Source organism: Siniperca chuatsi, linkage group LG1 (assembly GCF_020085105.1).
Source record: "Siniperca chuatsi isolate FFG_IHB_CAS linkage group LG1, ASM2008510v1, whole genome shotgun sequence".
Taxonomy (NCBI): domain Eukaryota; kingdom Metazoa; phylum Chordata; class Actinopteri; order Centrarchiformes; family Sinipercidae; genus Siniperca; species Siniperca chuatsi.
In genome coordinates, this window is record NC_058042.1 from 3,754,305 (window position 1) to 3,770,846 (window position 16,542).

General features: G+C 41.5%; 1 protein-coding gene across 2 annotated transcripts; it reads right to left on the bottom strand.

The window, feature by feature from the left end:
• Positions 1-7,136: 7,136 nt before the first annotated feature.
• LOC122879989 (alpha-2Db adrenergic receptor-like) lies at positions 7,137-12,748 on the bottom strand. 2 transcript variants are annotated; one of them, XM_044204680.1, is made up of 3 exons: positions 12,340-12,748; positions 11,204-11,607; positions 7,137-8,420 (listed from the first exon to the last, which is right to left on the bottom strand). In XM_044204680.1, the coding sequence occupies exons 2-3, from the start codon at positions 11,528-11,530 to the stop codon at positions 7,275-7,277; spliced, it is 1,473 nt and encodes a 490-aa protein (XP_044060615.1). In that variant the 5' UTR covers positions 11,531-11,607; positions 12,340-12,748; the 3' UTR covers positions 7,137-7,274. The 2 variants fall into 2 exon arrangements, with proteins under 2 accessions (XP_044060615.1, XP_044060622.1); XM_044204687.1 differs by having other exon boundaries at positions 11,204-11,395; positions 12,340-12,747.
• Between the last annotated feature and the right edge of the window lie 3,794 nt (positions 12,749-16,542).

The following is a 16,542-nucleotide window of genomic DNA, read 5'->3' on the forward strand; positions in this document are numbered from 1 at the left end:
CACTCCTCCAGTTTGGGGGTCACTGCCCCGATAGGCAGGAGATGGGCAAGATATATATATATATATATATATATATATATATATATATATATATATACAGAGAGCCAGCACCACAAACTAGCCTCGTTTATCAGAGTGTTGAGTAATGGGAAATGTGAATTCTGAAGGGCTGTGAGTTCACAGTTTGGGTCAAGTATATAGAAGCTGTTTTATCTGTATTGTCATTATGTGTATTATGTTTCTTGCGGTTGGTTTGTAAAAGCGCCGTCGCTGATACTGCGGATTGTGAGCTGTAGTTTCCCCGGTCAACGCACCGACCTCTTCGGCTGTCTCAGACCCTCCTGCCCGGCACTGCCGCTGCTCCTCTATGCTTTACTCAAACTGTTAACTCAGTCCTTAATTCAGAATTAACGTGTCCCATTACTCATCACTGATAAACAAGGCTCGTCTGTTGGGCTGGCTCTCTGTATAAACACTTATCTCGTGCACACGAATTAATCAAAATGTGGGAACACATTTTTTTTTCTCTTTTTGGCCACTCCAGGGCTCCATACCATGGTGAAAAGTTTTATTCAATAGATAATTAACTAAATGTCTAGATGTTATTAGCAACTAAAATGAAGGTTGATCACAGATGGAGTGTTCATGAATACATATAAACAATACAACGGCTGAAGTTTATGTGGCATTTATAAAATGCTTTCAGCGATTAAACTGCTTGACAGTAAATTCCCTGCTGTATAATTGGGTCGTCGGTAAAAAGAAGAGCTCAGAACAGAACCACAGAGGCAACGTGATGGCATCATCAGGTCATGTAAGTGCTGTTGCACAATTCATCTCGATTCCACAATTTTATGCAATAAATAAATAAACTATTTGATGCAAAGTTTAAATTTGAATCTGATGTGATTAAACGGATTTATTGCACACAGTACAGGAGTATACTGATGTATAACAGGTAAAAAATGAACACAGGCAACTGAAGAGGTTGTAGCCACCAGTGCATTAGTCCATTGTTTGTATTTTCATGTTTCTGTCCCAGAACAAACCTCCTCGAATTAGTTGAAGGACTGTGTACAATATAACGGAGTGGATGTCTCTCATGAGGCTCTGCTGTATTGCATTCAAAAGTCAAAAGACGAAATACTTTCAAGGACTCAAGAATCTCTTTTCACGACAAGCGACCAAGGAGGCATTTTGTCCCACTTGTAGAATGCCTTTTGTTTCATGTTCGAGCTAGGCATCATTTTGTATTTTCATTTGTTTCATGCTATGTAGACCTACCATATAATTCGCTGATGTATTTTGTAGCTACAATGTTCATTCACAAATATAGTTCTCACGGGCGTGACTAAGGCGTGGATGCGTCAGAGATACAATACGTGTCCAAGCAATAAACCTGTTTCAAAGAACCGACCTGTGTCTGCGTTGTTGTGAAGAGAGCTTCAGGTCAAATCTGACATTATAACAAGTCATTCGTTGGACTCTGCTCCTCAGCATGTAAACGGGAATATGAATGGAATAATTTTCATAAGAAACCCATGTAAACAATTTAATCAAAATAAGCAGAATAAAGTTCAACAGTTATATAATTGTAAACAACGTAAACACGGTTAAATGTGCACCACCGACTCCTACGTGCAACCTACAAAACGTTAACATGCTCAAAATGTTTCATGCTAAGAGTAAGCATTTTAACATGCTAACAGGTTGGCATGCTAACAATCTAAATGCTGGTATATTGATATGCTAACTGTGAACATGTTAACATGCTAAATGTTACATGCTATACGCTCCACTTCTACTGGATGGACTGGCACAAAATTTGGTTCAGACATTTGTGGCTCCTACAGGATATATTGTAATAACTTTGTTGATCCCCTGACTTTTCATGTAGCCACCAGCAGGTTAAGATAACAATGCGTCCAATACTTTGGTTTGTGACCAAATACCTGGAAAACGAATCATATTCCCGTCAGCCTCAGCTGTACTTTGTGTAGTTAAGTGTTAGCATGCTAACATGCTAAACTAAGATGGTGAATAATGTTTTCCATGTTCACCATCTTAGCATGTTAGTTACCTGCTAAACATCGGCATATTAGCATAGTCATCGAGAGCTTGTTAGCATGCTGAAGTTAGCATTTAGCTGTACCGAAGTATGCTACACCTGAGGAGGTGAGGAAACTTTGATGAAAGTGGAGCCAAGTCCGACCATGAAGAGGCGGGCCTGAAGTTTAGACTGACTTGGGCATCATAAACCTGACAAGTCTGAGTCTGTAGAGGTGAAACCCTTTTGATTTAGGTAAAGACATGGCCTTTCCTCTGGACTAGTTCTCTTTCTTTTTCATCCATCCATCAATTTTATTTCCTGGTGTGTAATGAGAACTACAGCCTCATATGGCCACTAGGGCCTTTGAGGCTTTATAGATTCTTCTTCAGTTATTTTATTGTTACTGAAAGACTGCAGATAGATAGTACTAAACTAAAGGAAAATGGAGGATCAGTTCAACTTGATAATCTATTTTATTCGCTGCACATTGCATGTGAAGCCTACAGATTAAAGAAGTGAGATTTTATAGCCATTTGATGTGAAATGTGCTTATTTAAACAAATCTACAGAACCATATACAACCATTGAACATGTAACTATGCATGTAAATGTCCTGCCTATATTTCAGTCCTACTACTCAATTTTTTATATGAACAGTAAATTAACATTCTCATTTTGGCTTGTAGCTGCTCATTGATTCCCACACAGTCAGTGACAGCCGGTAGTGAAATGTGTTGAGGATGTGTTGAGTCCAGGATCTCCTCATCGTTCCAACTGGCAGGAGGAGAGCCATTGTGTTCCTCAGCATCGCCCGTGTGCCTCCAAAACCAACGAGCCAAGCAACTGACAGATTTTAAAATAACCAGCATGCAATAAAACGAGAGCTCAACAATGACGGTTTCAAGGTTAGGAAACATCACATGGATGCTTTTTAATTCTCTGTGCGTGGCAGAGCTTCTCCAGGCGCTCAAAGCTGGAAATGTATTTATTTTGGGCTTGCAGATGTGAATGCAGGTAGTGTAACTAGACAGAACTGTTGAACATGATGCTAAAGCTGTCTACATTCTCCCTGCTAAAACTATTTTATGTTGATTTGGTTTTTAAAAGAGCATTCAATTAGTTACAGTTAGTTAAAGGATACTTCTAGGTTATTCCAACTTCTTATTCTCATATAGCTTTGGCCATTGTTTCTGTCAGTAATGGTAACATTGTACTCTCCAAGTTAATTGCTGAGATCTCAGTAGGCAGCGAGATGGGGGCAAGAAACATGAGGTTAATGAGTGGATTCCATTATGATATATACAACCATAAACTAAGTTAGAGTATCCTCAGTAAATAGCATGCATGAGCTAATAGAAAACCCACAAAACAACTCTAAACTTTCAACAGAAGAACTTCATTCCAATTTAAATGGCACACTTAAGATAATCAGAAAGCATCCAACTGGTTTATGTGAGCATTGTCAGGTTGAGGAGTCTGTTGTGCATGTAATCATGGAGTGTAATAGGTATGAACAAGAAAGGCAATGTATGCAAGAAGATCTCAGTAAAGGCTAATATAAAAACATTGATGAACCTGTCAAGTGGATCAAGCAGTGGAATTTTCTTTGATTTTATCAGACAAACTGGATTAATGGGTAGTATTTAATCTCTGGACCACACTCCGAAGCAGAAGGTGGCAGTAATGCACCTAATACACAGGGCGTCAAGTAAAAAACCAAAAAGAAGACAAAAAAAACGAACACTTTGTTTCATTCGGGAGAGACACAAGGTGAAATCTTTGGTCATCAGTCAGAAACAGCGGTGTGCACATCCACCAACAGCCTTAGAGCTTCAGCAAAACCCACAATGTTACTGCTACTGCATAACTGGCTTCACAGCTCCTCTTTGTAGGTTTTTTTTGATGCATGGCGATGCGACGGCTATGGCTCAAGCATGTTTATTGTTTTGCTCAGTGGTGGAAGAAGCACTCAGATCTTTTACTTAAGGAAAAATAGCAATACCACAGTGTAGAAATACTCTGTTACAAGGAAACGTCCTGCATTCAAAATTTTACTTAAGTACAAAAGTGTTAGCATCTAAATTTACTATAATATACCAAAAGTAAAAGTACTCATTATGCAGAATGGCCCATTTCAGAATCATGTATACTTTATTATTAGATTATAATTACTGATGCATTCATGTGCAAACCACTTTAATGTTGCAGCTGGTAAAGGTGGAGCTAATTTTAACTACTTTATATACTGCTGGGTAGCTTGTGAATTCCCACCGGGGAATCAATAAATACTTATCATAATTTATTTGTTGATTATATTTTGTATTATTAATCTGAATCTGCTAAGTAACTAAATTGATCAAATAAATGTAGAGTTAAAAAGTACAATATTTGCCTCTAAAATGTAGTGGACTAGAAGTAGAAAAAGTAGAAAAAATAGTAGAAGAAAATGGAACTATTCAAGTAAAGTACAAGTACCTCAACAATGGCTTTGTTATATTTCCAAAACATGAGAACGCCAAAGACGGATCATGTGAGTTGATGACGTGTCTCTGCTTGGATGTTTTTTTTGTTTGTTTACGTTGCAGCACCGTGATTCAGTATGTCGTCATTACACCATTTGAAATGCCTCAATACTGATATCGAAGAGTTTGACACAGACTGGGACCAAGATTTTAGAAAACCCATCTCGAACGGTCTGACATGCAAGGTTGCTGTTCTTGCACAGTGTACAGGCGCCATTATTTGGAAGAAAAAACAAAAAGTGAATGGTAGAGAACTGAATACCCAAACTGTAAACATCCATCACAGTTTACAGACCAACTTCCTGCTTCAACCGTGACCAACCGTACTTACTGTAGTTGTGCATGAACCGTTTTCCTCTGCAGTGAGGGTTTTGTCACAAACATTACGGTCTTACCTTTGCTAAATAAAGTGGTTTAGATAATATGGATATAGTGTTGGTTAGTTAACAACCTGTCTGATGGTCTGACTGCTCATGTTGCCCTGTTGGAGTCCAGTGAAGCGATGTCGCCGTGTTCCCAGATCTCAGCACTTACTTTGGTGAGCACAATGTCGCCAAACCCAACAGAAATGATGGCTAAACCTACAAAGGTAAGACCCAAGTTGTAATAAACCTTTAATTCTGTCTCATTTAGACTATTTCATTACATTTCTGTTTATATAAATCATTAAATATGTGACTGCTCTGACTACAAAGCCTAGAAAATAGAAATATATCCTGATCGAACTTTCACACCAAAAGCGCATGTTCGACATTGTGCAGAGGAAGGCCATTATTTCCAGTGGAGAGAGCATCTGTACAAGCTATAACAGGTGGACTACGTTGATTTTCCATCAGTTTGTGCAGCAAAAGTTAATCTAATTTGAACTTTGACCAATAGTATTCTGGCATTGACAGAAGGCGACAATTTAAGTGTAGAGAAGAATGGAGGAAAAGTACATTGTGTGCCTGTCTGAATTCATGAAGTTCTATAACTCTACTCGTTAATCCTGCCAGCACTCGGGTAAAAAAATCCCAAACATGGCAGAAAATATCAGAGAATACCAGGTTGGAGGCATTTCAGTTTTTCAAGTCTGTCTTAAAACATTACCCACATGCTCACACTGTGTGTACACTGCTTGCTGTAATCATTCCTCCTCTTCATGTTGGCCATTAAAAGATCCCTTCCTGATATGTTTCCAATGGAAGTGAAATCCAGAGTCCTTGTCTGTGTAAAAATAGACTCTAACGTTTAAACAGGGTTCTCCACGCATCTCCAAACAAAATGCAGCTGAATCAGGTGCTTCTCAGTTTGATGACAGTCAAAGTTAATATGAGGTCTCAGCCATCACATGAGCATGTGAGCATTGGTTTAAGTTGGACTATCCTCTATTATTATGATATTTACATTACGATGTCGTCTGTAGCATCTTAGTAAGCTGCTTTGCATGGTTATGTGCTGCTCTTCATTTTGCACAAACTATTCGCTCTTAAACTGCTGTAAGAGATAATACATGCAGTGGACTTTCAGGTGGGTTTTTTTTTGGTCTTCATTGTTTTCAACAGCGTTATCCTAATTAATTAGTTAATTACGCAACACTGGCGTTGCTGTCAAACTCTGTGTTGTATAGCAACCAGAATGATGTAACGTTGCCTGTGGCCGTGGACTCGTCGCTCCCTCCGCCACCGCCGACACTCGTATCTGTGGTTTGTGTTTGAACAGATAAAAGCGCCTGACTGTCACCTCAGTCTCTTCCCAAATTAAAAGCAACAGATGACCTTTTCCACAATCTGCATGACGCGATTGATTAAACCAAGAATGTTTTATGCCTCCAGGTCAGGTCAGGGTTCAGCACTCGGTCCGCTCAGATTCGACTGTCTTCTAAAGACAGTAGAGACGTGAGCTTTGAGTCGTTCAGCCCACAGCGGCCCGTCCAGTTATTTCAGCCTGAGCTTCAGAGGATAATCATCTGTTGTTGTGTGAGCCTGAGGTTAATTATATTTATTCAGAGGCTCGGGTGTAGTTAGGCTGTCTCTTTTCTTCCCTCTCCCTTTCTTTCTCTTTTGTCCTCTCTTTCTGTGTACCGCGGCTCAGCCCATCTGCTAGCTGCGCATGAATTTTTAATGTCTTTGCCCCCGAGTTGTGCAGTGTCAACAGAACATTGCTGCTTCGTGAAAGACTGGTAACTTTCAGTCTGGTAACTTCAAGTGCTGCTGGTGTTTAATTACTCTTAGGCACAGAAATCCATTAGAACCTCATTGTATATTCTTCTAAGTGCAGTCGGGTTTTCTCACTTCCTTATAATTCAGCTTTTTTGTCAATATGAGGATTGCAGAGCCATCTCGGAGCTCTGTGGGGGATGTAGTACACTACGTGGCGGCCATTTTCCTCAAATTAACATTGAAGTTCAGGCAAAACCAAAGTTGTAACGTTGAACTGAAATTTCATCAACACGAAGAAGTGTCTGAAACGCCTGCATCACAGCATCGGTGTGTCATCATCTTCCTCTGGCTCGTTTACACTAGAATAGAAAGTGATAATTTAATGAATCAGTGAGTAGTTGAATAATAAATCAATACTCAGGCTGTATGACAAGCCCTTTAATGTCGGTATGACAGCACAGTGGAAAACAGGATTAAAACTGTGTGCACACACATTTGTGTTTGACTGTGTGTCTGTTTCTGTGTGTGAGCAGAGTGCACAAACACACATACATTCACATTTTATGTTCGTTTATGAGTCTCGAATAAAATCTTCTTGAAGGCCCTCCTGAAGTCTCGGTTAAAGATAGTGTATATGATGGGGTTCAGGCAGCTGTTGCAGTATCCGATCCAGAAAAACAGGTCGAAGAGTGTATCAGGGATCGTGCAGTTCTCTCTGCAGACAGCGTGGAGACTGTAAGTGAAGAAAAATGGGAACCAGCAGAGGACAAAAACCCCCATCACCACAGCCAGAACAAACGTGAAGCGCTTCTCCCTCATTTGTGCCACTTTGTTTTTGGACATAGACATCTGCCTGTTGCGGAGAGGCACTGGAGAGGGGAGGAGGAAGTGGTGAGAGCAGTGGTCGGATGATGCCCATGATATGGAGGCGCAGGAAGGAGGAGGCTTCAACCTGTTTGTTGTTCCCTCTGCGTCCTTCCCCTCCTCTGTTTTAACACTTCCGCCGGCTCTCCTGGGGAAGCGAAGAGCCGAGGAAAACGAGGAGGATCTTTTTATGTCAGCTTCGCAGCTCCTCTCCTCTAAGTCGATATCATCCAGCTCTCCTCTCCTGTGACTGCTGCTGTTGCTGTCTATGTTAGAAGAGCTGTGCCGGTTCGCGGGGCGCGGGCTGTCCAGCTCATACTGGGATTCACCGCAGCCAGCTCCCTTTCTTTGGCAAGTCCTGGCCGTGCCCACAAAGCAGGTCTCAGACTGCGATGGCTGCCGCTCCACCACGTTCTTCGCCACAAACACAGTGGAGGCTCGCTGTTTGGCAACGCGGTAGATCTTACAATAAACGAGTATCATGATGACCCCCGGGGCGAAGAAGGACACGAGGCAGGAAGAGAGGATGTACCACGTCTGGTTGTTGATAAGACACTCCTGCCTCCGTGTGTTGCTCTCCTCCTCCGTCTCCAAATCCTCCTCTTTCTGTGTCATGAGGAGTGGCGGGGAGGAGATGACGATAGATATGAGCCACACGATGCTGATCATTGCTTTAATCCGTTTAGGCGTCCGTTTGCGGTTGTAGCTGACGGCTTTAGTGACGGACCAGTAGCGGTCGAGACTGATGGCGCAGAGGTGGACGATGGAGGAAGTGCAAAAGAGGACGTCCAGAGCCAGGTAGAAGGAGCACCAGGTGGAACCAAAGTACCAGTAGCCCATGACCTGGAAAGAGGAGAAACCAATTAAGATATGTTAATGATTCTTTTAAGCACCATTAATTAACTGCAGAGGAAAAGAAAAAGTGTTTGTCTCCAATCAGCTTCAGCCTTGAGCGAGGCGCCTAAAGGATTATTTCACCTTGAAAAAAGAATTCAGTCAATATCTCTTTACTGCCATGTTGGCTGTAACTTTATTTAGTTTGTAGGAAAACCTCTCAGTGAGTTTGCCCCACTGGTTTCATATCCGCCCTCTCGGAAAATTATTTAAGCCGACAATCTTTTCAAGCTGGAAGAAACTGTAAAATATCCTCCACAGCGCATGCTCTGCAGTCAAAATTAAGTCTGTCTAAAGAGAAAAGTTCAACATTTACCTTTTCATCACCTGTATTTGACTCGCTGGCAAGTGATAAAGAAGTCAACATTGGACTCTCAGCTGTAGTGCAGTTGCTTGGCTGCAAAAAAACGTTTGGATTATGCTGCATTAGCTTTTCTGGGGAGCTCCATTCTCAGTTTATGGTTTTGGAGCTGTGAAATGAGGATCTGCTGAAGTTCAGAGGAAGGCTCAGAGGGGACTATTGGAACTATTGTGTTTGGTTTTCCTGAGAACTCCATAGGAGTTTTAATTACAGCTGAAACAATGAATTGATTAATTAACAAAACATTAATCAACAACAATTCTGATCATCAATTCATTAATTTACAAAGCAAAGCATTCTCTGGTTTCACCTTCTTAAATTCTCTCTTTAATATCATTGTAAATAGACTCCAACATATTGACAGAAATTGCTTTTTTACATAAACACATAACATAAACATCATATTTGACAAGGATCCTTAAATTTAAAATGTACTGAGCTCTGGTGGACAAACTATGCACTGGAGACACTCTTTCTAAATGACCTCAAACACATCTTTTGACATTTCTTGTTACTCATCGGCTGACATATGCGCCGATGCCAATATATCTGCAATAAGCTAATATTGGCCAGTATATTTACCCCGACAATTCGTCTGTCCAGCTCTAATTGTAAATTGAATATCTCGGGGTTATCGACTGTTGATCAGTCCAAACAAGCAATCTGAAGATGTCACTTTGGGCTCTGGGAACTTGTGATGGATGCTTTTGCTGTTTTTGACATTTTCTAGAGTAAATGATTAATCAGGAATAAAACAAGACTAAGATTCTACAGCCATGCTAGCGGCTCTGTGATGCTGTACCTAGGCACAACGGTGCTTTAAGCTAAATGCTAACGTCAGCATGCTAACATGCTCATAGTAACATGCTGATGTTAAGCAGGTATAATGTTTACCGTGGTTTAGCATGTTAGCATGCTAACATTAGTTTTTTTTTAGCACAAAATACAAAGTGCAGCTGAGGCTGATGGGAATGTCATTAGTTTTGCAGGTATTTGGTGATGATGGCACTAGATGAAAAGTCAGAGGATCACCAACGTTATTAAGATTCATCCTGAGGGGAACATGAATGTCTAATTTCATAGCAAGCCATCCAATAGTTGTCGAGACATTTCACTTAAAACCACAAATATCCACCTCGTGGTGGCGCTAGAGGTAAGGTCAGTGGATCACTAAAGTCAGCAGTATTAATCCTGTGTGGACCAAAATTTCATTGCAATCCATGCAAGAATTGTTGAGATATTTCAGTCTGGACCAAAGTGGTGGACCGACATTTCCATCCCTACAGCCATGCCACTAGCATAACTAAGACATCTGTAGACTAATCATTCATGAAAATAATTATTAGCTGCCGCCCTAGTTTGAGTGAGTAAGTTATTGACTGAATTTCAAGTATTTATTCGTTTAGCCACAACTGATGGAGGTGTATAGTGGCCAGCAGTAGAAGAATGTAGCTGTACTGGGTCTGCAGTGTGCTTCCCTGGGTAAAAATTGAAATGTCTTTGTTTTCTCTCCAGTCTCAGCTTTTTCTTCAGTTTGTCAGAGCAACTGATATAATGACTCCCCTCATTTAGGTAGAATTATAAAACCAGCGGTCCATTAGCTGAAAAACAGGTGAAACAGATAGGACATGATGATAACCAGTTCAAGTACAAGTAAGATGATAAGTAAACCAGACAGATGGACCAGGATGGCCCAAAGTGGCCAGTGACCAGACAAAAACGTGCATCAATAAAAAGTTATTCTACCGAGAGGAAGAGCAACCAAGATGAACCCAGCCCATCTAAAGCAGACAAGAAACAGTTACTGTACAGACATGAGAAGTGCCTAATGTCTTAAGCAACACAGAAGAAGCTCCAGGTAGATTTCAAGTATTAATGGCTGAATGAAAAGCAGGGGAAAATCAGTAAAGTGTTATTGCAGGGTGCAGAAGAGAACATCAGAGAGGAAACACCAGCTATACATCAAGTAGACGCTCACCAACATGAGGAAGGAAAAAAATACAATTAGATTGTCTAGAATTATTCAGAAAGTCAACAAGTCAGGATGTTCACAGCCTAAATCTCATACAATATAAGCTGTTAACTGCACCAGAGAAGAGCGTCCCATTGCGGTTTACTTTTTTTTCTTAAGAATGTGGCCAAACTGTACAGACGCCATTTACATCTGGCTGAGATCTGATCACAATGTGAGCCTCCAGCCTCCATCTCCAGATGTGGTCTGCCAACTAATTGCAATGCGCTCTATCTGCATTTACACCTGTATTAACATGCACTTTCTCTTGTTCAGATAAGCTGTCCAGATACGGATTGGATGTGAATACCAGCTGCAAAAGGAGTCTTAGAGTAGAGTCGGAACAAACAGTTTCCTCACCTCATTAGCCAACGAGAAAGGGATGACGAGTGTCGCCACCAGTATGTCCGCTGAAGCCAGAGACACCAGGAAGAGGTTTTGAGGCGCCCTCAGGGCTCGGCTGGTGAACACCGCCACCACGACCAGCACGTTGCCCACCACAGTCCCCAGGATGATGACCGTGACCACCAGCACGATGCACACTGACGTGACCTGTGAGTGAGGAGGTAGAGGAGGAGATCTCGGCGAGGAAGAGGACGTCTGGTTGACATTCTCCAAAGAAGAGTTTGGTGATAAAGTGGCCGGCATCGTGGCCATTACAGGAGTGAATACATCCGATAAGTCCATCCTGATTAAATGACTGACATTATGATCCCCATTTTTTTTTTTTTTTACCTCCAGTGCAGTCACCGCAGACAGAGTGTCTTTTTGCCAGCCGGTGAGAAAATAACACAAAGTACAAAAATGACAAAAGGAATGAGAGAAAGCCTGTGAAAGAATCTGTCAAAAAAAATTCTAAAGCTGTCTCTTTGGTTACAGAAGAAAACCATCCAGCAATATCCTCACCAAAATATCAGATTTTTAAAACAAATTCGCTCTCTCTCAAAATAAAATATTACACATGCATGTCTCAAATCCTCACAGCGCTACAGCTATGGTCAATATTTCAAAATACTGTATCCAAAAACATACTGCTTCATGTCAGTGTTCACGCTGCAACACATCTGCCACTGAAAGAAGGATTTGCATGATTTAAGTTAGGATTTTTTTTTAAAGTCATACCTGTTAAAACATCCGTTCATAAGCACATCTGAGCCCAGAGGTTGACATACTGTAATAAAGCTACAAGACTGGCCTGCTTATTTCCACGGAGATGCAAAACAAAGAAAGAAAAATAGAAAAGCATATGGCTACATGCTCTAGTTGGAGCAAGGGCAGAAAACCTATTTGGAATGCATGGTGCCCTCATACTGCTGCACTCCGAAAAAGATCTTGTGGCAGAAAAAGGGACTGAAAAGTAAGGAAGAAATGAGGGAAGAAAAGACTGAAAAGAAAGAGTGAATGGGAAGAAGAGAGGGGAGAAAAGGAGGAGGCGATGCAAAAAACCCACAAACACAGAAACAAAGAGAAAGAAAAAGAAAAACAGAGGTCCTCACTTTCATGCGAGTCGTTGCCGTGCTGAGTGACACTGCTGCTGCCGCCGCCGCTGTTGTGTGATTTCTCTACTGCTGGAATAGAGATGAGAGGAGGAGGAGGAGGAGGAGGAGGAGGAAGGAGGAGAGAGAGGGAGAGAGACTAATAAAGAGGAGAGATTAAAGGAAGGAGTAGGGGATGCATGGAAAAGAGAGGAAGAGATGTTTGAAGGAGAAGAAGAGGAGTATGGAAAAGGTTAGGAAATTAGAAAGGAAAGAGAGAGAGAGAGAGAAGGGAGGAGAGGGGGATGAAGTGAGAGATTAGAGGAGGGTATTAGACAGGAGAGGAGGGCACTACGAGAACGAGTGGGAGGAAGAGAAAGGGAAAGAGGGGAGAGACAATGATGAGGTGAGGAAAGACAAGAAGACAAGAGAGGAGAGCAAAGGAAAGAGAATGAGAGGAGATATACAGGGGTGATGAGGAGGAGAGGAAAGAAAAGAAAAAGAAGAGAAGAGAGATGAAGAAAGAAAGGAGAGGAGAGGAAACAAGGATAGAGAGGAGGTGAGGAAAAGAACAAGTGAGGAGACGATGAGAAAGAGAGGAGGTATACATGGGTGAGGAGAGGAGAAGAGAAGGGGAGAGAGGACAGGAAAGGAAAAAGAAGACAGGTGAGGATAAGCAAAGGAATGAAAAAGGAAAAGAAAGGGGAGACTGAGTAGGACAGGAGAAGAAAGAGGAGAGAAAGAAGACAAGAGAAAAGAGGAAACAAAGGTAGAGAGGAGAGGAGAAGATTTAGAAGAGAGGAGAAGAGAAAAGGAGAGGAGATAAAAGAAAAGAAAGGAATGGAAAGGAAAGGAAAAATAGGACGAGAGGGGGGGAGGAAAGAGGAGGGAAAGGAAAAATAAGACAGCAAGGAGGACGGCGAGAGGAGAGGAGAAGAAAAAGAAGACGTGAGAGGAGAAGATCACAAAAAGAGCAGAAAAGAGGAGAGGAAACAATGCGAGACGAGAGGAAAAGAAGAAAGGAGACAAAAGACGAAAGGAATGGAAAGGAAAAATAAGATGAGAGGGGAAGAGCGAAAAAGAAAGAGAGGAGAGAAAAGGGGAAAGGATGGGAGGAGAGGAGACTAAAGAGGGGATGAGATTGAGAGGACATGAAAGAAAGCTGTTAAAAGAGACAGAATAGTTAGCTCTACATGTGCATCAACTTTTGAGCGGTTATCAATCAATTCCCATTTATCCTCAGATGAGTGGAGAGAGTGAGAAACCCTTTGTTCAATCAGTCACTGATGCTCCTAATTTAGCTGCCTGGCACTGAACGATGACATGTAGGCAGATCAAGCAGAATCCGCCTGCAGTGTGGTTACATTGCTCCTGAATCCGAATGCAGCCCACGACAGTGCACACCGTGACGCTCACATGCATTTTATATCAGCTTCGGAGCCGACCTCTTAAATCAGACATCACAAAACCCCCCGTGTGACATGAGTCCAGGCGGGGAGGTAATCCCATGATGCCACAGCCTGTAGGCATACTTAACAACAGCTCGGGGTTAGTGGATCTACAGTACACCTTGCCACTGTAGTGACACTCGCTGGCGCCGCTGAGTTGGATAGACATCAACAAGCTTCCACGGGGAACGTTCACAGCAGGCACGTTTGGAGCTGTTTATTCAAACTAAAGAGCATTCAGGGCTTTAGGTCGGTGGGAACAATGCCAGAAAATTCACATGTCACCACCAATTGCATTAGAGTTTTTGAGATGATAATGAGGGGCTCACTAACAGGATAAAAGACCCAGGCGAAGACCTAATGAAATCAATGTTCCTGCAATTGTCTTCAAACAAACAAGCCTGAGAGCTGTGAAGCAGATCATCGTTTCAGTCGCTGGGAACAAAGAAATGGTCACGTGACTGAGCACTCTAAACAATTCTCAGAAACACTATAGCATTTATGCTAAACTGCGTATGGAAACAAACAGTATGCAATATACTTGTTGTTACTAATAATAGGAGTAAGAGCCCAGGTGTAGCGTTACATCATAAGCAGTCAGATCACATTTTGACACAACCTGCCCACTTCTCCTAAACTAACTAATTTTCGAGTTGTCAAACGCTTAACCTTATAAAACCCGACTGATATGTTGCAGGTAAAGTCCACCATCCTAGTTTATCCTTTAGCCTTCAGCATGTTTACGGCTGCTGCCTGTCTGCTACGAGACCATCTGCGCAAAACAGATGGTTTCTAGAGGCTTGGTTATAGCGAGTTCTCACGGGGTTAGCTAACCCCTAGGAAGTTAACGGCTAACACTATTTGGTCTCTCCAAGCTTTCACGGTTTTAAGTACCGGTGTGATTGGGCCTTTAGTCCATCTCTCAATACTTTCAGACTTCCCTAGCCTGTCCCAAGTCATTTGGTTCCTTTAGTGAAAACATAAATCTATAAAAGCAGCTCACAAATATATAGTTTAATTTAAAAAAAAAAAGGCTCATGGTTAACTGCGTGTTAGAAAGGCTTTCTGGCAGAAAGGCCTTGTGGCAGCCAGGTGCGTCTCATACAGACGCTAGAGGCTAGCTTGTGCGTACAGACGCTAAAGGTTAGCTTGTGCGGTATTTGACGACCTGGGTTGTAGATACATTCGTTGTTGATTTTGGTCTTTTCATGGGATTTGTTGACAATAAGCAAAATATTGAATATCACCAGACTTGTCAGTTAATTGTGCAATGTGTTAACGTTGCTTTCACGGCTGCTGACACACACACCGCCCTGATTTATTGTCACCAGCAAACATGTTAGCAAACAATCGAGCTCATGACTATGTCAGACCCTTTTCCCATTAGTCACATAGTCATTTCATATCTTTGTTAATGTAAAATATGTTGATTAGTGAAGCTTTACCAGCAAATACCTGTTAGAGAACATACCCTGTTTAATTATTTTGGGGATTTAGGATTCAGTTTGACCAGGAGATCTACTCCAGCTAACATTAGCTTGTGTGTGGGTGGTGCCAGAGGCTGTGGTCGAACCGAGCAGCTCCCTGATGGTACCGACACACCTGTGTTGGGATGTGTTTAGTAGGTGTTATAATACAAACCTGTACATTTTAGGTTGCCGCGTCCACCGTAAAATGAGCAGCTTGCTGGACTCAGTAATTTGCAGACATGTTGTGGAGGAGTTATTTACAGAAGAAAGTGTGTTATATCGTTTATTATATGGACAATAATTAGGAAATTATGTTTTAGGGCAAACTGCACATGTAGTAGAAGGAGGAACAGTATTGCGTACTGAGCGGTGCCAGCTCAAGGCCACATATGAGTCTTACTTTGAGGAGAGAGAAGAGACTTATCCTCCTTGATCTCTCCTGCCTCTCCAACTCAGAGGACTGAGCTGAGAACAGTCTGCTTAAAAGCCCTCAGTGAAGCCTTGAAGTACTGTTTGTGGGATTTGTGTTTGCTGTATTAAAATGATATGCAGCTGCAGAAGAAAATTGTATTTCCAGTCTAATTTTAATTTCCAGTCTGTCTAGGAATATTTCTATTATTTATGTCCTGCATCTTATTAAATCTTTCTTTTTCTTTCTTTTTGTCATGTCATGTAAAAAAAAAAAAAGCATTTGAATGGAAACCCAGACCAAAGTTTACTGCCGTCTCCGCTGTAATAATTGCCATACATTATCATAATTAAACTACCAAAGAACGAAAGAGACTATTTCCAGTAGACGCTTTCGGTTTGGCTGTTCCTAAGCACAATCAAACAACCACAAATGAATTAGTTTGTGGTTCATTAATGCAGCTTGTTTGTTGGTGGATTAGTGTATTCCTGCATTTGTCTGAGGGAAATGAATGGCACCAAAAGCTTTTACAGAAGGTACAACAGCAAATAAAGCCTGACATATGGGACCAGAATGGCAAACAACTAAGAATTATCTAAATGGCAGACACAGCTTAAAAATATTTAATATTAGTCTTAGAAAAAAACCCACTCATTGTCCTTTAAACTGGCATGAGTTTAAAATAACTGTCCAATTAACCACTAAAATACACACTGGCGCTGTCAGGAGGACTTCCCCAGGCTGTTGTCACAAAGTTGGAAGCACACTTTTGTTTTAAACACTGGTTCCGTTACAGTAAGATTTGCTTTTCATTTACATTTTCTCAGTTTTAAGAGTCGGTTCTTGGTTTGACATGAAGAACTTGCAGCTGTGGCTGCTGTTGGAGCCATTGTGCCAG